Consider the following 23,673-nt stretch of genomic DNA (forward strand, 5'->3'; position numbering starts at 1 on the left):
CTTGGTTTTTGTTTAGGTAGTTTATTCATCTCTGTGCATTACAATGTAACAACAGACCAACAGTCATCCTACAGAGGAGAAACAACATCCATCAGTATGAACCACTGCTCATTTGGGTTGTTCACTCACCTCACACTAAAATAGCAATACAGTTGATCTGTATTATAGTGACATCTGCTGGCCATACCCAGCCTTTGCAACAGAAAGGTCTGTGGTCTGACCGCTTTCCTTTTCATTAAAGGTCCCCTATTAAATGCTTTTTAAACAATATATTATAGGTCCCAGATATATACAAAACATGTCTCCAAAGTGTTTGGCTCGAAATGCCAAACAGATAATTGTAGCATGCCATAAACCCCTCTATTTCATTCCTGTTCCAAAAGTGCAGATTCTGTGTCTGTACCTTTAAATGCGATGAGCTGCTGCTGGCCACGCCCCTCTGCGAAATGATTGGTCGGGAAAAAAACAATGGTGCTCTAGGAGGAGATTCAGGTGATAAGGTGGGTGTTACCATGGTTGGTTATTGGCTGGTTGCACAACCAATAAAACAGTTGTCATGTCACAAAGTTGACAAAATCTGATCAGCTGATTTTAAGACAGGTTTTTATATAAATGGATCAGGACAAAAAGAGAGAGAATCTTTTTTCCTGAAGCTTTCCGAATCTCTTAACACAGAGAGGACACATATGTATGTACAAAACACATGACAAAAGTGGATTTTGCGTAATTGGTGACCTCCCGCATAAGAAAAATAACATTTAGTATCAAAGTAACCATATACACATATACACAGCATGATGCACCACTGTTGCATTCTAAAGGAGTTCACTGTCTGCCTCTGAAGGTTATCGGAAGAACTGTTAACAAACTCATGTGAATGTAGAGGAAGGTGTTGTAAAAAGGACTGATGACGATGACACTTTTTTTTATAGTTATTCTATAAGAACATTAGTGCTTTTTCTGACAATCCAAATGTCACTCTTTAAAAGGATTATGTGCTATAATGAGATGTTAGTGTCGCTAATGAACTGGTAACACCAAAGACAAACTCACTTATTAGCCTGTAAAAGCAGATTATCATTTCAAAATGATTGAATTAGAGGTCTGCTTGTCTGCTTTGAAAAAATGGATGTCACGTAATGTCCTTGTCTAAAATATCCATAAATCTAGGATAAATAGACACCAGTTTGTCCCTCTGACATGAGCATCATCCTTCAACCTCTCATATTCAGTGCTCATGAAACACAAACAAATCTGCAAGTGCTGCTGTATGCTACATCACCATTATTAAGTCTGATACTCTTTCAGGTTCAAGTTCTTACCAACTGCTTTTCTCTCACATCTGTTTAATAGTTATGATTGACGTTCGACACTTGGGACATCTGTGTGTGGTGGATTTGAATCTATCCATGCAGAAGGGAATGAGGCAACAACCAGCAATGCAACTGCAAAATAAGGAACAAAATCAAATGTTAACAGACCTGGAAACATGGCTCTGGCTGCACCAATAATACCAGGCTAAATAATCATCTCATGCCAATATTTCACCGGGATTAAGGGAATGGTTCCATACCCAATTAAAGCCGTCATGAAACACATGAGCCAGGTGACGCTGCTGATGGAGGTAAACGTCTCTGTCATGATGAACTGCTCACACTCAGGACACTGCGTCCTGGTGGGGCGGGGGGGGAGCTTCTCCATGTCCAGAATCACTGTAGGCGCTGTGAAGAACAAAACAACTAATCTATGTGTTTCCAACAAAAATCAAACTTAATATTTCTCTAAAACTTCTAGAGGGAACATTCTGAAAAATGGTAGCTATTAAAATCTCCAGTTAAGTGTCAGTAACTTACATTGTAATTTAATTAATTATCTGATATAATTCTGGTCAGATTCTGGTTACATTTAGTGCGACAAAGTTGCAGGTGCATGAAGTAAGACATGAGTTAATTTTCTCCAGCATGTGACAGCATGTTTTCAGGTTTAAACACTATATCTTAGGAACGTCAGGAAGAAATGTCTCTTTAATTTGGAACTTGATGAAGTGAGTAGAATTTGGGGCTCAGAGGTCACTGTGACTTCACAAAACCATTTTACTATAGGAGAAAGTCATTCTATTTTGGACAGACATGGATGTAAACTGCAATTTGACTGGCTGGCAGAGGCCATGTGTTAAATTCATATTTTTACCAGGTGACTTTTAATTTCTGCCTGCAAACCCCCTCCCTTCCTGAAAAAGAACCAACAACAAATGTTGTTTACTGATTTTTTTTTTAAGGCCTTTAAAACAAAACCTTTTTTCAACTGTTCTTAAAACACATGGGGGGTAAAACAAATAGACTTAAATGGATCACATAGTTTTCACTGATGAAGCTGAAAAATAAATAACATTTCAAAGAAAATGTTACACTGATTACTGACAGAAGTGGGGTGAACATTATTCTCAGTAGATATAACAGCAACACAGTGACTGTGTGCAGGTTCTGTAGTCTTGAATTGAACCGTTAAAAATGTGCATCCAGAGCCTCACTGACTCACCGGGGAAAATCCGGGTGTTCAACAAAGAAAATCCCAGGACCGTCAGGCACAACCTTCTGGACGGAGGTGATCTCTAACAACAAAGAAAAGGAACACAAAATAAGTATGATGGAGAAACGGTGTGCTGCAGTACATTTAGACACACCTTTCAGGCTGTTCTTCTCATCGTTCCCGTAGACCATGTTGTCGTGGTTCTTCTGGAGCTCTGCCTTCCTCTCCGCCAGTTGATTCAGTTTGTCATCAATGCTGTCAATCTCATGCTGATACGAGTCACCCTCCTCTAGGAAAATAAAAAAAGTGACTCGCATGAGATAGCATAGCTGATTATGTAATATTCAGAATATGTGAGATAGCTACTTCATTCTCCTGTTGCAAATACTTATAGACATTTATTTCATGCTCATTTATACATCACCTGGCTGTTCACGTTGAACACGATTCTTCAACTCCTGAAATATGCACTGGAGTTTTTTCCTCTCCAGAAGTTGTTGTCTCTTGAGTGAAAGGTGTTTGAGCTCTGTGGAAATCTTGTTCAGCTCGCTGTCTAAAGAAGTCATGGTGGAGGCTGAAAGACATGAGCAATTGTTGGACTTTTTTTAACAAAGGACTGATATTTGGTTAATGCATTTGAAGTGCAAAACTCCTCAAAATGTAGCAGACATTTTTTAGGTTTTGCAGTGAGAATGCTCAATGGCACTACCTAAAATATATTAATCCGTCACCCAGTTTTTGTCCAATGACATCTTCTCAAAATAAAGAACAAGTTAGAACATATTGATTATCTACTAAATCGTAGGATCTATTTTGAAAAATATGTTTGCAGGTATCCTTTGCTTATTTATCTTCCATGTGACAATTGAACCACACCCATGAAAATGTTAGCAGACCAAACGTTTGTAATCAAAGACTGCAGTTGATACCCAATAATAGAAATGTGCTAAACCATTGACACAATGTTGCCGTGCAGCTCGGAATGTCAACGATACAGAATACATTTACATTAGACAAACTGCTTATGATCAAAGGTCGACTGAAAAACACTGCTAACTCAGTGTCCGTTAGCTCTACTACATTTCATATTAATGCTATGTTAAATGCATTTTAAAAGTAGTGGTAATTAATAAGATATACTAAATATTGATCAAACATTGCTTTTCCTTCAAAAAACAAGACGGTGGTAGGAAAAGAAAAAAATGTACAAGACTAATTCTGGTTTGAGCAAGCAAAAGTAAAATAATAATAATTAGTAGATAAAATGCACTATACTCACTACTACACTATATACCATTTAACTACTATCTTCATACAGTTAATATCATTACAACTCAGTTGAAGATAATATTATATTAAAGAGAATAATGTATGTGTTACCTATTTCATCAGCTGCTCCCAGTGTCTCTCGTACAGTTAATATTCAAACCAGGTCAACAAAGGCTGGCAGTGTTTACTCATACCAGGAAATATTCAAATCCTCAGTTCACAGCTGACCTCTCTGGAAAATGTTACAGAATGCTCTTGTTGTCATGAAAGTAAAACACCAACACACTTTCATATAATGTTTGTAGAAAACTTTACAAAATCACAACTCAAGATGTATTTACATGTAGCCTCTTCAAGAAGCGTGCTCATTTTATACTAAGATGTCCCGACTGCCTCAAGCAAGTCGTACTCATGAGAACTTTGTGAAAGTCACTTGATGTCTGCGTGGCAGGGGGTCCCAGCACACACTGCAGGAACTTTGTCTTTCGCCTGACGTTTCGAGCGTTGGGTGGGTCGCTTCACTTTTTCCTGAGTCTCTTCATGAACGTCACTTCATCCCTGTTTCGGATCCCGTAGCTGAACAGAGAAACAAAGTCAAACGGTGCAGCAGATGATAACACGTGACAGAGGGGATTATTTCATGCACTTACTCCTTAAGCCTCATCTTGTCATCGTCAAGCTTTTCCCCTTGAAATATTAACAGAAAGGTTCTCCACACATATCTCCTGTAAAACAAAGAGAGTGGCTTTTGGTTTGGCTTTTTCCTTAATTTAAAATCTCTTCTATGGTTTAGTGTTTGTGAGCATGTTTACCAGCTGACTTGTTTCACTCCGCCTTCACGCTGTTGTTTCAGCTCCATGAATCTGCGGATGGCCTTCTTCAGATCCAGGACGGTTGCATTTTGCACCACAACTATCGCTAAGGGAGGAACGTTTATTTTGTAGATGGTTAATAAAAAGAAAAAAGACAGACGTAGTAAATGTTTAAATGCAACTTGTGGAGTTATGTTACAAAAAAATGGTAATTGTTATGTGATCAAAAACACATAGTGTATATTGAACTAGTTTTCAGTACTTTGACCAAAGTCATATTTAGAATTCAGCAAAACACTCAACACTTACGCATAATCTCTCCGTCAGCCTTTACAACCCTGACTGTCATGGCTTGGCCGTACTCCAAAGCGATCTGCGAATTAACCTCCTCCAAAGTTACCTATAGATAAAGATGATCAGGTTTCAGGAAAAAATTCAAAGACAATTTACAAGTTTGCCCAATAATCAAAAGAATATGACACTATGACCTGGAAAAACGTTGGCCTGGAAAATAAAAATAAAAAATAAACTTTGACCTCAATTAAATTGTATTTATCTTTCACTCTTCCAGAAATACATGATTTGAGGGGTGTACTCTTAGAATGTGTGGTTTGACATTCAATGGAAACAGTTGGAATTAAATTTGACCAATTAAAGGTCCCTGTTCCCCCTCAACTTCCTGATCCTCAACTTCCTGATCCTCAACTTCCTGATCCTGTTGCTGCGGTCCTGTGTCCTGGATCCTCTATCCTGAGTTCTGGATCTGAGTCCTGGACTTCGAGTCATGGCTGAACCTGTCTCTGTGGTCCTGCCTGACTTTCATCATACTACTTCCCTGATGGCTTCCACAGGATTGTTGACATCCGCGTGGATTCATCTTCTTATTATAGACACATGCATTTCCAAACATTTGGTCTACCTATGTTGTAAATGTATTATCTCTTCGATTTACACACGGCATCTATTGCACGTCTGTCCGTCCTGGGAGAGGGATCCCTCCTCTGTTGCTCTCCCTGAGGTTTCTCCCATTTTTCCCTTTAAACTGTGGGTTTTCTCTGGAAGTTTTTCCTTGTACGATGTGAGGGTCTAAGGACAGAGGGTGTCGTATTGTCATACTGATATTCTGTACAAACTGTGAAGACCACTGAGACAAATGTAACATTTAGTGATATTGGGCTATATAAATAAACATTGATTGATTGATTGAACTTGAGCACCTGCCCCCCAAAAAGTCTGTGCTCGTCCCTGTGTAATACAGACACACAGACCTGAATTGGCAGATCACAGAGTAAAGGGTCCTGAACAAGTTGAGCAAGACCCTCCTCAAATATGTCCAGGATCTCTGGGTGAGGAAGAGTCTCCTCGTCTTCCTCCTCTTCTTCTTCGTCTAAATCTGCCATCTCGGTCACATTCTCTTTTTCCACATCTTCCTCTTTTACAGACAGTCCTCCTCCAGGAGTTTCCTCACTCTGCTCCTCCGTCATAAACATAATTCAACTGGCCTGTTTGTCAGGATAGCAAAACTATAAAATGAGAAAACTAAGTAAGAGTAAATAAAATGTACCGTAGGACTACAATTTGTCAAAGACAGCTGGAAAAACATTGTTAAATTTGAATTATTTTTGCTTCAAAAAAGCCATGAAATAAACAAACGGTGTGCTGAAATGACATACCGTAAGGAAACCGCAGCTCAGGTCAAATGGTTCCCCCTAAGTGGACTTAAATTCAGACTCTTCTTAACGGTTTTTTTAAACGACAAAATGTTTATGTTCATTAATGTTTGTTTAAAAGTGATAGTTATTTGGGATGTGGTTGTTTAATTATTATAAAGTCAGTGCCACATTCATTATAATTCGTTTCCAAACGACCGATAATACGAGTAGCACCAGCTTCACTTCCGCTGATCCACATGCACCAGTGTACACAAGTGACACTAAAGCAGTAAGCTAGTTGTGTACAAAACCATACTTATTGAGTTTGTTGGTTTAGTGTTTAGCTACATTTATGTGTGGGGAACATGCTTCTCTTTTGTCCAACCTGCGGGAATGTTTTAATTGTCGAGGAAGGACAGAAGTGCATGAGATTCGCCTGCAACACCTGTCCGTATGTTCACAACATCACAAGAAAGGTGAGTTATGTTCGAATGAAATGTCACGCGACACATCATGTCATTTCTAGTTATCAAATATTAGTTAAATCAAAAGGCCTTCCTAGCTTGGAAGTAACGTGTCATGTAACTTTTCCTCGACATACTCCACTAAGATATTTTCGACAATCTACCCTAAGACTTTAGTTTGCATACTATACTATGGCTTTTTCTCTTATTTTTCGACATACTGAACTATTCATTTTTTCGTATTTTCGTCATTCTGTATACAATGACTTGTTTTCTTAGTTTCGACAAACTATGCCATGACTTTTTTCCAACATAATATGCTGTGACATTTTAAAATATGTTTGGCATAGTATGCTGTGACTTTTCTAGAAACACCATACAATTACCTTTTATTTTAATTTGTTGTAAGTAATAGTGCCAATTTATTTGTAAATGTTTCAATTTTCGAAATACTATAGGCCTAGTATCTCTTTTTGTGTGCATATTTTCGACATACTATGTCGATTTTTCAGATTCTATTAGATTTTATTTGAATATTTAAACATGCTATATGTATACTGTTTATTTTTTTTTGCATATTTCTGACATACTATACTTTTTTTGCATATTTTGCTATGTGTTTTTTTATTTATTTTCGACAAACTATACCATGACTTTTTTCAACTTATACTTGTACAGTTATTATTTTATACTTGTACAGTCTAGAAGGCCTTATTTTATCGTTGCATGACATTTTGACCACACTTTGCTAAGATGTATTTGTTCATAAAGATGGTACTGATGGCTCACACGTGGCTGTGTTTTTCTACAGGTCAATTACAGGAACTTTCCCAAGCTCAAAGAGGTGGATGATGTTCTTGGTGGCGCTGCAGCTTGGGAAAACGTTGACTCAACTCCTGGTAAGTGACATGAAAACGAGCCACAGTATTAAGGCTTTAGTTGATGATTATACCAGAGACCAGGGGCCTCATTTATAAAGGGATATACGCTAAAAGATGGCGTACGCCAGTTTCTACGCAATGTTTGCGATTTATAAAATACTAACTTGACGGGAAAACGTGCGGTCCTCCACGCAAACTCTAACCCATGCGTACGCACTAAGCACAAAAACGGGAGGGACGAGAAACTGCGACACCGTTGGCAGAAGGAAGAATGGAGAGAAATATGTGGAAATAATACCATAAATAAAATGTTACCTCTCATTTATCATATATGAAGAATTCATTTTCAAACATTGATTAAAGCCAATCTTAAAATGATTAAACAAACGCCTGTTTGAGACTCCTCAGTGCACACAAAAACATAACTTGGAGAAATAAATAAATACGGATATGTTATTGAAAACCACCTCGAATATGTTGTGTTAATGTTATGAAACGTTTTCTCATAAATGATGCGGTAAGCAGGAGGACAGAATTACGTCTAAACTGAGGCCGTTGTGCTTTTCTATAGGTTGTAGATACGAGCATGGTTTTATATACTATCACGTTTAATCGTGTTTTATGCCGTTTGCCAAGACTTGATAAGTCGCTCGTAAAACACAGCAGGTATGGAAACTAGGAACACCATATGTGGTCAATTGTACAGCTGATATAACACAACACATTAGTTGTATTTCCTTTAACTGGTGGATATAGGGTTGCTGGGGGGGGGGGGGGGGGGGGTTGAGACCACAGGCTGCTGTGGAGACGCTGCGCACAGCTGATCGACAGCTGGGACACAAATCACCAAATACAAAAACATAATTCAGATCCAGTCGTCATGACTCCACTCCGGAGGGATTCCCTGTTCACTTCTTACAGTCTCTCATCAAGGGGGGGTCTCCTGTCCCCGGTACACACTGCCTGAGGAAGGCTATGTGTATTGTTTTTGTCATGAACCTTTTTCGGACCACTTGTTTATTTATTTTGGTGACGATCCGACCTCCATGCTGCTACTCTGGTTCAAACGGCATCCACCAAACAATATGATTTATCTCGACCTCCCCAAAATAACCCAAATCTTGCACGGTGTGAGATGTCTTTTTTAGCTGTTCTGTCGTCATTTCCTGCGATCTTCTTCATAAAGTCAGTCTGAATGAATGAATGAATGAATGAATGAATGGGCGTTTCTTTAACTATTTATAGGCAAATATGGGCGTTACGTGAAGCCCGCAAAAGCTGCACCGCATTTCGAGTCGGTTGTGATTTATAAAGGGAAGCCGGCGTAGGAAGTGCTGTACGCACTTTCCTCGCCGGTGCGCAATGTTTGGTGAATCAGAAAATGTCGGAACATTTCTTTACCTATTTTTTGGATTTCTACTACGTAAGCAACCTTCCCACGTGAATCCTACGCACGGCGTTATAAATGAGGCCCCTGGGCCGTATCTCATTTCTGAGATTCCCCTCCTCGACTACTATCCTCGAGACTTAGTCCCGCCCACAGGAGATGCGAGCGGAGGACTGAGGAGGGGAACCGAAGAGAGAGGAGGGGAAGCAGCAGGTGGTTAGAGAAATGAGAACTCCTCTCCTCTGAGCGGTCATTTTAAAGAGACGTCCATTAATGATGACAGGAGGCACAGCAGCCCTCTGTCTGATGGACAGATGTGTTCATGATGACTTATATATTTACTTTTAATTCATTCACAGTGCGGTATAATGAGACAATAACAGGCTACAGGTGCGGACACACACACATACAGTATATATGTATATATTTATATAAATATATACAATTTCAGAATCAAACAAGTATGAGAGCACTCTCATAATAACGTAATACTACCAGAGACTGATAGTCTCTGGTCGCTACAATGAGGAAAATAAATTACGGGCCAAAAGTTGTATTTACAAGTATTAAAAGTAAGCAGAGGACACCAAACCAACTGAGACCTGTCTGTCCGCTGCATCTACGCACACACACTGTACCACACACACCTACACACTGTACCACACACACCTACACACTGTACCACACACACTGTACCACACACACCTACACACTGTACCACACACACTGTACCACACACACCTACACACTGTACCACACACACTGTACCACACACACCTACACACTGTACCACACACACTGTACCACACACACCTACACACTGTACCACACACACTGTACCACACACACCTACACACTGTACCACACACACCTACACACTGTACCACCACACACTGTACCACACACACCTACACACTGTACCACACACACTGTACCCACACACACCTACACACTGTACCACACACACCTACACACTGTACCACACACACACACTGTACCACACACACACCTACAGCTCCTAAACTTTAAGCATATGATCAGGCTACAGCCGTTGTGTATTTTATTATGTGAAGCACTAAATGGTTTTAGAAAAAGATCTACTAAACTAAAGCAAATAAAGAGATTAATGTAGGCCTGTTATACTGAGTGATATATATTATACACACTGCTCTGCTTTCTGCACAGACCTCACAGCTGTTCTCACTGTAAACATTGCGTTGCGATGAAAGCAGTTAATAAAATAATATCCAGGGGATGCATGCAGAGCTGTCATTGGCTGAGATAAGTCCGGCCGTGCATCACGACTCTTTTAAACATCACTGTTGCCGGAAATGCATCCGTGGAGGACCCATCAGTGTCTCCTCAGTCAGAGCTCCTCCAGAGAGCCTCCTCGATGCTCGAAGTGCATTTAGAGAAATGAGATGTCCTTCAACATGGCGCGCTGAAATTCATTTCCGGGTCACTACCGGAACCGGACCGAGGAGTCGAGGAGGGGGAATCTTTGAAATGAGATACGGCCCAGTAATCTTAGATCTGTTGTCTGCCACCTCCAAAACCCTGCATGTTCTCTGTTACATGATGGCTTTGCTTTTTATTATTGTTTAAAGCTGTCATTCCCACATGTCCTCGCTGACAATGTTTTACTCTTTCAGATTGTTTTCTTTGTAGCACATGACATTCATACGTGTGGCCTGGGCTTTTATGTGTTTTCTTGAATTGAATACATAACATTTCTAGTCAAATCTCAGAACCAATTCATCTCTTCCAATTGGAAATGCTGTTATTTGTAATCAAATATGTAATAGAATAAATCAAATGTGCATACACACAGATTTGGAGACGATCTTGTTTTAATCTTAATATTTAGATTGTATCGTCTCAAACCTGTCTTCTCTTGTACACAGTGGCTCCAGTAACTCGGGTGTGGAGTGATTCCAGACTGATGTTTCATTGTGCTTGTATCACTTTACAGAAACGTGTCCAAAGTGTGGGCATTTGCGGGCGTATTTCATGCAGATTCAGACCAGATCAGCTGATGAACCGATGACGACCTTCTACAAATGCTGCCAAGCCCAGTGTGGACACAGATGGAGAGACTGAAGGATTAGCACTTTGGAAATTGTATTTAATATAAAAATGATGTTTATTTGGCAAAGATACTACCTTCAGACGTAGTTGTGTAAGCCTATATCTATTGTTAACAGGCTCTGGTAGTTGGGGCATTCTTCTGATGATTCCCATTTACTGTGTGTTTGCAGGTGAGATGTACATACATGTTTTACTTTGCACACATAGTTCAAACAACATTAAAATGAGTTTCATCAATCATCATGTTCTGATTTTTATTGATAAAATAGTACCTGTATACAACAGTCAAACAAATGTTGACATAGTTATACATATCACAGACATTTAGAGAGCAGTGCAGACCAGCATTATGCACAAGAATGGCATACAGTACTGCGTATTAAAAGTTCAATACAATCCTTCAAATCAAAATTCACTTTCTCGCACAGTTTAGCTAGCCTCAAGAAGAAGAAGAAGAATCCAATGCACATAGAGTCCAGGAACTAGCCAGTGACAATTCTTTGTTTTGAGGTGTGGCTCATGCAGACAAACTGCACATTGTGAGAGAAGGTGGTGGGCAGATTGAGCATGCTGTGGTGGGCACACGATGGATGTTCCATTGTTAGTCATCTCTATGGAATCACATTGTTATGTTGCAGGATATCTGATACAATCATTTATTAGAAGCTTATTCCTAACAGAGATGTTCACTATCTAGTATTAGTCAAAATACCTCGGTATTTGTTTTCTAACATGCATCTGAACAATGCAGGTAATCTTAAGGGCTGATGCCATTACTAGGAGGGTTACAGGCTAAACATGTGATGATGATGAGGATGGTGCCACCACGGTCATTTGTTTGCCAACATGGTCTTAGAGGACGTAAGATTGCCAAGATGCCATGCAGTGTGTCTCGTTAAGTAACAGTACACCTCTTGTTGGCTCTACCTAAAGTCTACCTAAATATGACCCTGCTCTTACTCGTGAGATGACGCTGTGAATCCTCAAATCTCTCAAACACTAACGAGGTGGATGAATGCATCAGAGGGCAACTTAAAGTGCAAATGTTTGATTTACTATCAAATAAGTACATAATGGACAGAGGGCAGGACAGTGAATCACTAAATATGTGACGACTGACTGAAAGCCCAGAAGATTATTAAGTATAGAACGTAACATGAATCTTGGGCATTCCTAAACAAGCAAATACATCCGTTTAAAATGGTTCGTTAGTTTGCTCACATTCAGTACGGGATAATGATTAAAAGGAAAACACTAGGTTTGTTAGAGCAAAGATCGGACATAGACAAACATGTTATCAATATTAACATGTTAAGCTAGTGGATAAAATATCTGAAATAAATACAGGGAAAAAACAACAAAGCTAACCCAGCATGTTCGACTTCAATACGTTTGCTTCTCAGCAAGATTCACAGATGAATTGAATAAATAAAGTGACCATTTTCACAGCTTTCACTAACTGACCGTTTCTACCCAGTATCTTCTGCCATTCACATGCGTAACTTCACTAGCCTTTTCTTCAGGTGTCTATACAGGACCAGATGCACCAATGGGCCTGCTGCTTATCCACCTCTGCGGAGATCTAAGTGTCCTACAAGATGTAGGACACTTAAATATCCGCAGAGGTGGATAAGGTGAGGTGAGATTTGTACATTTTAAATGCATGTTTTTTACATGAAAGAGTTATGCTGAAATATATATATACAGTAAATACTCTGTGAGCTAATGAGAAAACTGCACTTACAATTTAAGAGGGCTTCACAACACTTTGCAAAAATGGAGGGGAAAGCCTGTTACTACCAGCAGGAGGAAGAGCTGTGTGTGTGTGTGTGTGTGTGTGTGTGTGTGTGTGTGTGTGTGTGTGTGTGTGTGTGTGTGTGTGTGTGTGCGCGCATCTCTGTTGCATACTGCTGTCGGTGGTTAGCATATACGCTTGAATGTGTAAATGTAGCCCTTACAGTACGGGCAGGTGTGTGTCACATCCTTCAGGTCGTCAATCAGACAGGGAATCAAGCAGCAGCCCAGATCACACCTGGGGGGGGGAAATGGCAAATTAAGACACCTGCATATGATTGTTGATGTTAAGTCCAATGAAATCAAAGGTTTCTGCTGAACATGCAGGATTCAGCAGAACTTGTGATAAGAGCAACTTCAGTAACTCTAATAGCCTGTGTATGTTCTGCATTCATGAGGACAGCTTCTGTTAAACATGTTATAAATGAAGTGTAGATACAAAACTATAGGGATCCTACTCAAATACAGGTCTGTGCGCAAAATACAAAATAGGAATTGTGAAACTGTCCCCACCAGATGTCTGTTCCTTTAGTCTAGAACAGAAACGGTATTTGCATGTGCCAAACCATAAAGTGGTGCACTGGCTTTGCATGCAGACGGGTTACTGAGAACAGGCAGAGTGAACAGTTCAAAGGCATCCTTCGGAGTTTGAGCAACGTTAGTCACAGAGTCCATCAACGGGGAAATTGGGAACTATTTTGAAAATCGATAAATTGTTAGATGTTCATGAAGATGCTGTATTTCTAGCATATGGAGGTTTCCGGTTTCTAAAAGTTAGAGACATTGTCTTTGACTTTTAGAAAATGGAAAGGGCATTTTTCAGTATTTTCTGGCATTTTGTAGACAATAAAACAATCGATACATTACATACACTTATATGATTGTGTTTTCTTCAAGGTCGTATCTTCCTGGTCCAATGTACTTATAGTAAGTCGCTTTGGATAAAAGCGTCAGCTAAATGTAATGTAATGTCATTTATAAAACAATCGTAGTTGCAGCCCTACTTTCTGACACATAGTAATTTTGCATACTTTAAATCAAAGTGTTTATCAATTTAGGTTTTAATAAAACCCAATGACAAGCTTGAGGTTCTGACTCAATGATATGAATAAGTGTAATGTTTGAAACACCCAGAAGGCATTCGTTCGCCCAGCCATGAAATCCCTTCATTATTTCACTCTTTCAAAAGAAGTCCTAAGTGATACCTATTCAACAAAGGCCTTCCAAGGATGCAAACAGGTGCTCTTAGGTGCCTTTAATCAGTCTTCTACTCACCCTACAAAGAAGCAGAAGAGGCAGAAGAGTGTGTTCATGAGGCCCACATCGTGGGAGATGCGGGTGACGATGGCCTGCTGACAGTGCGGACACACAGTCTGCACCGGGGAGGTCTGGAACATCTCCCCCTGCAGGACGGTCACAGTGGTGGCAGCTCCAGGAGGAGCCAGGACGGTGGCTGTGTGCCCCCCCATGTGGACAAAGTGACTGGGACCAGGGCCCATGGGTCCCGGCATCGGAAAGTGACCGGGCGGGTAGTGGCCACCTGTACAGGAGGAAGCAGCACTTAATATACTGCATCAGCATTTTCCTGATAATTGTGCAATGGTAATAATGCCAAGACCAAACAACCATTCCCAGCTTTATAATTACTCTGAGGCAAAGTTGTTGGAAGCCTATCGGTTACAAAGGTTTAGTAATGATCGACATGCTGACAGATTCTGCGGTTTTTCTTTTTTAGACCAGGGAATATTTAGTTTAACACTAGAACCGCCAACGGGTACATTTTACCCGCAGCTGTTTTTTGATTGTATGTAACTTTATTTCAATAACATATTAAAGTCTCCCAGTCCGTGACTTTTCCTGAAAGTGTGTTATGTAGCACCCTCTGTTGTTAACAATTGTCAATATGAAGTCAGATTGAAAAAATGCCATTTATACCCATATCCGCCAGCGGGTAATATTTACCTCATAGAAAATGCAGCGTAAACATGACGTGTTGCTATAGCAACGCCTTTTGTCTACTGCGGTTCCTTATAGATAGAGAGATAGATTGAGAGAGAGGGATAGATAGATGGATACATTGATAGATAGATAGAGAGAGAGATAGACAGATAGATAGTTATAGATAGTGTAACATCTTGGAGAATACAAGATCTTGGATGACTGAGCTCACGTTGAGGACGTAATGCATGTGTGCAGGTTACGTGCCAGTTGAATAAAGATGGACTCGGAATGAGAGAAGTAGTCCGGGTCGTCTGTTTATGTAGACAATTATATGTCCATAGAACAGAACATTACGGATAGATCGATAGATAGTTATAGATAGATAGAGAGAGATAGAGAGAGAGAGAGATTTGTACCTAAACAAAACACAAGTCTAACACCAAGCATTTAAATCAGCACCCTTAGCGATATTTTATACTTCATGTTATCTGCACAAACTATGTCATATGAAAAGCTGAGAGTCCACAGATTCTATTGGTATACGTTTCATCCCTGTGCGATCAAAACTCACTGTTCTGTATGATAAATAAAAGAACATTGTACCTTGAAAATCAATAGCGGGTACATTTGACCCGTTGGCGGTTTTAGGTATACAGCGACCTCTGGCGGTTCTAGTGTTAAACAGATTGGTGGAGTTGGCTTCATGGTTTTCCTTAAAGTTTGCTGAGATGTACACAAGTTCTACTTCTTTATGGTGTTCTTTCCAACTGTGAGTACGAGGCAAGCATTCATTAAGTCAGAGCTGCATTTCATGTTTGCTCATGTGAACAGTGGTTCATGTGGATTTGGGAAAAATGTACTGACAAATGTCTGTATGATAGACCTGCTTTAAATGTGATGATCCAGTTTGCTGTAGTGTAACCTTGAAGAATCAGTTAATGGTCAATTCATTAAATGCAGATTCATTTGTGCTGAACATTACATCAAGTGTGTTTACGATGTTTTTGTATGTAGCAAACTGTCTGCAGCACCTTGGGGTAGAGGCATGGGCATGGGCATGGGTCCGTCTCCAGGAACATGGGGGGGCAGGAAGCCGGGGTTTGTGGCCTCATAGGGTGGAGGGCCATAGTCTGGAGGTAAGGGCTGTCCCTGTATAGGAGCATTCCTCAAAGGAACTGCAAAGATAACACAAAGGGGAAAAAAGGTATTAAGTTGATAGGATGGCAAATCAGAAGTTTTAACAAACTCAGAGACTAGTATTAAAATCTCCATGGTGACATCTGATTCAAGTCACAACGATTTAAATGTGGCTACACACTGCATCTGTGCCTGTTAACATTCACCACAATCCTGCGTGCTTGGTTTTATTACCAGGTTGTCCATTCTTCTCCTCAAGGAGGGGGGCGCTGGGACCCCCAGGGTACGGAGGAGGAGGATCACTGGACATTCTGGCCGGATGTATGTATAGGGAAAGGGGTTGGACACGGTGCTCCCCTCACAACTCTTTATTCTGTGAGAAGAAGAAAAACACATGCCCAGTTTGAGTCCCGCGGCTCATTACTCTCTGACACAGACTCCTCCCAGGCAGGCAGAGAGGCTGATGAAGTACTCTGTGTAACTGCTGATGTCAGTCTGCAAATAAAGCAACCGAGTAAAACGCAGTGACATTTTGATCAGCGTTGTGATGCCCTGGTTGATTGGAACACCCTCTACTATCATTGATTTGTGAAAATGACAATGTAAAGCCTTTCAAAACTGCGCTTTAAAAATGATTACAAACTAAGACAAAAATGATGGCTTGGCTGCAGAGAGCTACAGGTACATCAGAACATTACATAACAGAGCATTGTGAAACTGCATGCCCTGGGGGAGAACATGTGTAAGTGAGGGGAACAGGAAGGGGCTCTTTCAGTTTCTTCACGGTTAGTGACGCAAGGCATTTCCTTTTTCAAAAGGTAGCCAAACAGGAAAGTGTAGATTGTAACACAGTTACAGTTTGTGTGTAAACTGTAAAAGTAGAATTACAGATTAACACCTGCATACAGTGAAGAACAACAGGCCTGAAATAAATACTACCTTTGTGAAAAATCACTATCACTTTCATTTAGACTAAATGTTGCTGCTTTTCTGTGGTTTATTATTGCTGCTAATACGGAACAACACATTACCTGCTTCCAAAAGAAAGATCCCGCCTGAGGAATCTGGCAAATGCACTTGGACCTGTAATATGACAACAATGTAAAAAATTGCATTAATAACAATGTCACAAAAGAGGCTGCGTTGCCCAACATCTGAGTGCTTCTATATGGGCCTTAACATTCAAGTATTCCATCTATAAATGAACTGTTTTCTCCGAAGAAAACAAGTTATTTAGCACAAAATCCATGTGTTCTTCCTTCGTAAGTCCTCCAGCTTTCATTTGCATAACATTTCCTGAAACTGATCAACAAACAAATCAAAAAATTAAATATTAGACGTTTGGGGCGGTGGTGGCGAAGTCGATAGGGACTTGGCTTGGCAACTGGAAGGTCACCAGTTCAAGTCCCCGGCAAGACCAAGTGCTACCGAGGTGTCCCTGAGCAAGGCACCGTTCCCCACACTGCTCCCCGGACGCCGTTCAAAATGGCAGCACACTGCTCCTAACACTAGGATGGGTCAAATGCAGAGAAACTATTTCCCCACGAGGATTAATAAAGTATATCAAATCATCTGGACAGGTTGACACTGAGAGACAAAAAAGATCTTCTGTAAAAATATCACTCCAAAAAAAGCTACATAAATTGCTAATGCAATGAAATAAGAAGTGATGAGATGGATAGATGTCATTCAAAGTCACTTCTTTGGATATGATCAAAATCGTATTCTTGAAGAACATGTTTTTTCTTCAGCTGATTATGGTATTGTTGTGTTACTAAAACATATCTAATAAACCAATAACTGCTTACTACTCAAGTTGATCACTTCAATACACAGTGGCGTCATTTCTGGCGCAATAATAGAGAGAATAGAGAGAAGCAAAAGCTGGTGAATCATTGTTTGGAGGGGAATTGCAAGGGCATTTATCACTCAGTGTTCTCTCAGAGAGATTGAAGTATATATATTTCAAATCTCAATCATTTCAGAAATGACCTAAGTCCTCTATCAAATGGGCCAGAGCCCAAGACTGCAGAGCTGCCTCCTGGGCTCTGGAAATAACCAGCTGAGAGAAACCAAAAAGAGGAACACCATTGCACAAGACTTTATGAAGCTACCTTTTTGTAGGACAATAAATGAACCCTTATTCAAATGTGCTGGGAGTCATTTCTCATAAATTAACGCCAATGCTTCTAAACTAACCTACTAGCTAACGTTAGCTAGCTGATGTTTGTTTTAATCCTTCCCAAGATAATCCAGCTCAAAGCTACTTGCACAACTAACCATGAATAACTTAGTGACGTAACGGGGGCTAGCTGTAAACAGCATGAATCTAGTGCAAACACCTCGCATTATCATTAACGTTAACATGGCTAACGTAACGCAGATAAGCGCAGTGGTGTTCGCATCACCAGTGTTGGCTTAAAGACACGTCTTAGGCCATTTGTCTAACCCGGCTTTTAAAAATAGGGTGAGAAAAAACACTGACAGCGAGCGTTTGTTTGTTCTCAGCTGGTCATTTGGAAGACAACAAGGGTGTACTTGTTCAGTCTGAGAAAACATGTTGGCTAGCCGTCGTTAGCTAGCTAGCGTCGCCATTCTAGACTGCAACAACTGACTGACTGACTGCCCCGAAACATGCCCGTTAAAAAGCTGAACGGCTGTCGCGTTATGAAACATAATATCTGGCCGTGACCGAAGTGATGCAGCTGTCATGGTGCTGAAAGACACATTACCTGCTTTAGAGAGACTCTGCCTGTCACCCGCGGTCCTTGCTGAAGTTGTTTGACGTTTGCAGCCCCGAGTCAACATCCGCTAGAACGGATTTACACCCACGTCATTAACTATGATGTAAACAGAAAGAGAATTGTTCAAACAAAATACATCTTCCTTGAATTGTTCTGTTTTGAGTTGAGTTGCATTAAATGATTACCTTAACATGTACATATTAAATAATACTAATGAAAAAATATCAAAACAACAACAACAAATACAAATGGATAAAGTCATTTATTTTGAATGTGTTCACCGGAAGTGTTAGTGTATCTCCGTTGACGCTAGCTTTAACATTTCTAGCAGGTGACGTTAGACTGGTTAAAATATTACAATCACAGTCATCAAACTGTTTAATCAATGCATCAATATGCTGTTATAGTCAAGCTAAACATGAATTTGATATGTTTTATATATGTTTTGTATAACGATTGTTTCGACCCCACTAAGTTTCTCTTAGAGAAGGCGTTGCACGTCACGTTCGTATAGTCTTAACTAAAAATTAAACGAGTTAGTCAGTGTTACTGTTTACTAAATCGAAAGTACTATTTTGCACAGTTATGCGTATATTTATAATAATCTAACTTCATTGTCTCCCTCTCTAACCCTCTGGAGTTGAGGTTTGGTTTGTTTAAAATGTTGCAGACTTGATATTAATGTTGTAGTCTAGTTGTGAGCTATGTTATTACAGTGCTTTAAAGTGACACAGAAATGTACAAATTACAACCTGGGCTGGGCTTTTCTTTTAAAATTGACAATTTATAGGCCTATGAATCATTGAAAATATGAAAAGTAATCTTATTAAATATTATTAACAGCTGTGGTTTTGTACAATTATCTTTAAAAAGAAGGTATGACTTAAATACATAAGCTTCTCTACATAATATATAAACACACTTTGCTACTAAACATAAAACATGCTAAATGTATTCACAGATTATGACTCCAGGTTTTTTTATATTAACCTTCAACAGTGTGTTATATTTCAAGTTTACAGTTGGTGGCAGTGTGCACCAAGCCGTCAGTAATCCAGGCATCCAGCCAACAGCTATATAACATGCACGAATCAAAGTCCAGAGTCCTGCTAATCTACCTGAGAGCTAACAGGTGTCCTGCTCTACTCTGATCTCTAGCATTTCTCTCACTGTTCTGAGTGATTCAGAAGTAACATGGAGCAGATCACAGACTATCTCTGCAGGTATAAAAACTACAACTTCGCTGTCGATTTCACAACTCCAGAGTACATTGATTCCCTCCAGAGCTTTGAAATAAGAGATAGTGACATATTCCTCGTCACTTATCCAAAGTCAGGTGAGTGAGAGGAACTCTTCATGACATAATTTGCATTTACAGTTGTGTGCATTGCTGGGAACAGATTTACTGATCAGGTGTGATGCACCCCCCCTTCAGGTACTATATGGACTCAACAGATCATCATCTCCATCTGCGACTTAGAAGGAGGTCTGAACAAATATCAAAACAACTTGGAGCAGATGCCCTGGCTGGAGTACAGGGAGTCTAGAGAGGATTACGCTCTTCGACCCTCTCCACGACTCTTTGCCTCTCACCTCACCCCGACTCTCTTACCTCCAGGACTAAAGGACAAGAAGGCAAAGGTCAGCATTTGATAGAGGGCCGAAACAATAATAAAATGTATAACCTTTTTTTTATTTGAAAAGATTGTGGTAAGGACCTCATTTACAAAACAATCCTAGGTATTAATAGAGAACATTTTTTTTTAAAAACAGCCACCAACTGTTTGATAAGGGCCAACATAAAAATACAGCAACGGAGTAGGTCATGTTATGTAAGGGACTAATTCCGCTTTTGTCTAAATGCTGAACTGCATTAGTATAGCATTGCATTAGTATACTCAGTGACAGAACAATAAATTAGAGTGTAATCAAATATTTCTAAGAAGTTTGCAAGATATATAGACAAAATGTTATAAGATGAATCTGAAAAAACTTGTTCCGGAAAAAGATTCTAGATATTTTCTGAAATATACGTCAGAATAAGGATGCTTGAACATTTTCCTTTTTTAACATTTTCCTTTTCGATTACTTCAAAAATCCAAGGTATCACTTAATCATGCATCTTTTCAATGGAGTTAGATCTGGAGGGGACAATAGTACATAGTCGTTTGATTGTGGACTGATTAATGTTTTGTTTAATGTCAGATTATCTACGTGATGCGGAATCCAAAGGACAACATCGTCTCTTATTACCACTTCTGTCTTAACTGTAGCGACCTGGAGACTCCCAAAAGCTTTGAGGACTTCTTTGAGCAGTATCTGACAGGCAAAGGTAAGACACCTCCACATCAGAGGCTGGAAGATGATGTTCAGAAAGGGACCCGGGCTGATAAATGCTAATTAAAACCATGTGATCATGACAATTTGAGAGAAAGATTGGAAAGAACCCTTAATCTTAAATAAAAAAAAGGTTTATATGTTTTCACTTGTTGAGATTATGTTGACAATACCTGCAGACACAGAAGTCTTGCTTGCAGACAAACTATACTATGATGATATTTTAATCAAAATGTTATAACATACTAAGAGAAATTAAATATTATATAATAGCCTATTTATATACATTTGTGACATATTTAACAACTGCTTTTAATGGGTTGGAAACCTTTATGAAATACAATCCCTTTAATTCATTGATAACATTTTAATGGAATACTTTATAATGACATTTTATAACATTTTCATGCAATAAATTAATTCACTAAACTTTACTATACATTTTTTAATGAGCTATTGTTTAGTTTTTTCATGGCATATTATATTGTGACTATTTACATTACATTTTTCTATTAAATACTTTTTCATGTCATACTAAACAATGTTTTTTAATGACTTTCTTGCTATAATATAATATGATTTTTCTATGACACCCATTTTTAAAACATACTATACAACAACATGTTGTCATCCCTTTCTGATGTCAAACTATACTATGACGTCTTTTAACATTCGTTTTACAATTGTTATCATTCATTGGGAAATTATTTATTATGTGCTAATGCTTTGAAATGCACATTACCTTTCTGGGATATCTAAAGTACATCTCCATTTTACAGTGGGAGCATCTTCCTGGTTTGACCACATCAGGGAGTGGCATTTAAAAAGAGACCAGTACGACATCCTCTTCCTGAGCTATGAGGACATGATTTTGGTACGATGGTCTTTGCTGTAATTGTAAAGTATTTTTGTGGGAGGAAGACATGCATTTCAAATCATTTTAGTTTTATGAAATAAAAGATCCGGTTAATTTAAAATATGGAAATAGATTACTAGTCAACGTTTTAACTTGTTTTTTCTCTTAAAGGATCTGAAGGCGGCAGTGACGAAGATCTGCACTTTCTTAGGGAAGAACCTGAGTGAAGCTGATATTGAGAAAGTTGTGGAAAAGTCTACTTTCAACAACATGAAGAAAGACTTGAGAGCAAACTACGAGTTTCTGCCACAAGAGAAGGTGAAGGCAGACTTCATGCGCAAAGGTAACGTAACCAGTGATGGAAGAAGTTATAGACTCTTTACTCAAAGTAAACATATAAATACTATGATCCTAAAATACTCCATTACAAATAATTGAAAATGTCACTTAATTAGAAGTACATAAGGGGGATCAAATTAATGTACTTCAAGTATCAAAAGAAAAGTACTCAGTGTTCAGATTGGCTATTTTCATAGTCTTATAGAATATAGATTAGTTTTAATCGCCAACATTTACATGTTATATTATTGTAATTGTATGAGCCCATTTCAGGTACAGTGCGGCATCATATTATATAGGCAAATGATGTGTTTTTATTTGTATAAAGTAGCTATTTCCTATGAGTTTTTAATAAAGTCAATACTTGCCTCCAAAATGTAGTGAAGTATGTGTAGAATAAAACGGGAATTCTCAAATAAAGCAGAGGAATATCAAAAATAATTCTTAAGTAAATAAATAAATAAAAGATAAATGTCAGCATTGATTATAATGTAACTGCAGCTCTTGTGCAGACAGATATAATAATTTTTTTATAAGTATTTTCTTTTTTTACAGGTAAGATCGGTGACTGGAAGAACACCTTAAGCGCCGCTCAGAGTCAAAGAGTGGATCAACTGCTGCAGGAGAGACTCAGTGATTTGTCTCTGAACTTCATCTGGGAGTAAGAAGAGTTGCAGAGGTTTTTAATTCTGCAATATCTTGTAAAATGTATATTATAATAACAACTTCGACAGGTGTTGTTAATGTGTAACTGTTGATATGTGTCACAATAATGCTTTATAACCCCTGCTTGGACTTCTGTACTGGAAAAATAAAACAGCAATAAAGTGTTGGAGTCGACACCACATTTCAGTTCTCTTCATCTAGAATTAGAGAAAGGAAGACAGTTTTATATCAGTAAGCAAAATAAGATTAATATGACCCCGGAAGGTGTGTAAGCTATCTGCTGTCCTGATGTCAATGGGGAGCTCATTCCACCATTTTGGAGCCAGGACAGCAAACCTACCTGTTTTTGCTGATGGGAACTTGGGTCCCCCTCGCAGCGAGGGTGCAGCGAGTCGTTTGGCTGATGCAGAGCGTAGTGCACGCGCTGGGGTGTACGGTTTAACCATGTCCTGGATGTAGGAAGGGCCAGATCCATTCGCAGCATGGTAAGCAAGTACCAGTGTCTTGAAGTGGATTCTAGCAGTTACCGGAAGCCAGTGAAGGGAGCGGAGGAGCGGAGTGGTGTGGGAGAATTTAGGAAGGTTGAAGACCAGACGAGCCGCTGCATTCTGGATGAGCTGCAGAGGTCGGATGGCACATGCAGGTAGACCAGCCAGGAGGGAGTTGCAGTAGTCTAGGCGTGAGGTGACGAGAGCCTGGACCAGAACCTGCGTGGCTTTCTGGGTCAGCATCCTCCTGATGTTGTAAAGCGTGTATCTGCAGCAGCGGGTTGTAGCA

The 23,673-nt window shown here is 39.4% G+C and overlaps 4 protein-coding genes across 7 annotated transcripts; 2 read left to right on the forward strand and 2 right to left on the reverse strand.

Annotated features, from left to right (window-relative positions):
- Position 1: 1 nt before the first annotated feature.
- On the reverse strand, positions 2–6,275 carry snrnp25 (small nuclear ribonucleoprotein 25). Of its 4 annotated transcripts, XM_034220106.1 has the most exons (10): positions 5,879–6,275; positions 4,920–5,010; positions 4,611–4,716; positions 4,449–4,523; positions 3,910–4,374; positions 2,954–3,103; positions 2,684–2,818; positions 2,539–2,611; positions 1,574–1,721; positions 2–1,445 (listed from the first exon to the last, which is right to left on the reverse strand). In XM_034220106.1, the coding sequence occupies exons 1-5, from the start codon at positions 6,098–6,100 to the stop codon at positions 4,317–4,319; spliced, it is 552 nt and encodes a 183-aa protein (XP_034075997.1). In that variant the 5' UTR covers positions 6,101–6,275; the 3' UTR covers positions 2–1,445; positions 1,574–1,721; positions 2,539–2,611; positions 2,684–2,818; positions 2,954–3,103; positions 3,910–4,316. The 4 variants fall into 4 exon arrangements, with proteins under 4 accessions (XP_034075997.1, XP_034075996.1, XP_034075994.1 ...); XM_034220105.1 differs by having other exon boundaries at positions 1,574–1,722; positions 2,541–2,611; positions 3,910–4,523; XM_034220103.1 differs by having other exon boundaries at positions 1,574–1,722; positions 2,541–2,818; positions 3,910–4,523.
- A 218-nt stretch (positions 6,276–6,493) lies between these two features.
- On the forward strand, positions 6,494–11,320 carry polr3k (polymerase (RNA) III (DNA directed) polypeptide K). The gene is made up of 3 exons (XM_034219657.1): positions 6,494–6,738; positions 7,538–7,625; positions 10,967–11,320. Exons 1-3 carry the CDS (start codon positions 6,628–6,630, stop codon positions 11,092–11,094), a joined length of 327 nt encoding a protein of 108 aa, XP_034075548.1. The 5' UTR covers positions 6,494–6,627; the 3' UTR covers positions 11,095–11,320.
- Positions 11,320–18,781, reverse strand: cdip1 (cell death-inducing p53 target 1). Its single transcript, XM_034219656.1, has 6 exons — positions 18,687–18,781; positions 16,986–17,037; positions 16,189–16,327; positions 15,849–15,992; positions 14,152–14,416; positions 11,320–13,114 (listed from the first exon to the last, which is right to left on the reverse strand). Exons 3-6 carry the CDS (start codon positions 16,262–16,264, stop codon positions 13,003–13,005), a joined length of 597 nt encoding a protein of 198 aa, XP_034075547.1. The 5' UTR covers positions 16,265–16,327; positions 16,986–17,037; positions 18,687–18,781; the 3' UTR covers positions 11,320–13,002.
- Positions 18,782–19,755: 974 nt separating this feature from the next.
- sult3st1 (sulfotransferase family 3, cytosolic sulfotransferase 1) lies at positions 19,756–23,230 on the forward strand. Its single transcript, XM_034219655.1, has 6 exons — positions 19,756–20,034; positions 20,134–20,339; positions 20,904–21,030; positions 21,815–21,909; positions 22,063–22,234; positions 22,786–23,230. Exons 1-6 carry the CDS (start codon positions 19,893–19,895, stop codon positions 22,893–22,895), a joined length of 852 nt encoding a protein of 283 aa, XP_034075546.1. The 5' UTR covers positions 19,756–19,892; the 3' UTR covers positions 22,896–23,230.
- The last annotated feature ends 443 nt before the right edge of the window (positions 23,231–23,673 follow it).

Source organism: Gymnodraco acuticeps, unplaced genomic scaffold (assembly GCF_902827175.1).
Source record: "Gymnodraco acuticeps unplaced genomic scaffold, fGymAcu1.1, whole genome shotgun sequence".
Lineage (NCBI taxonomy): Eukaryota > Metazoa > Chordata > Actinopteri > Perciformes > Bathydraconidae > Gymnodraco > Gymnodraco acuticeps.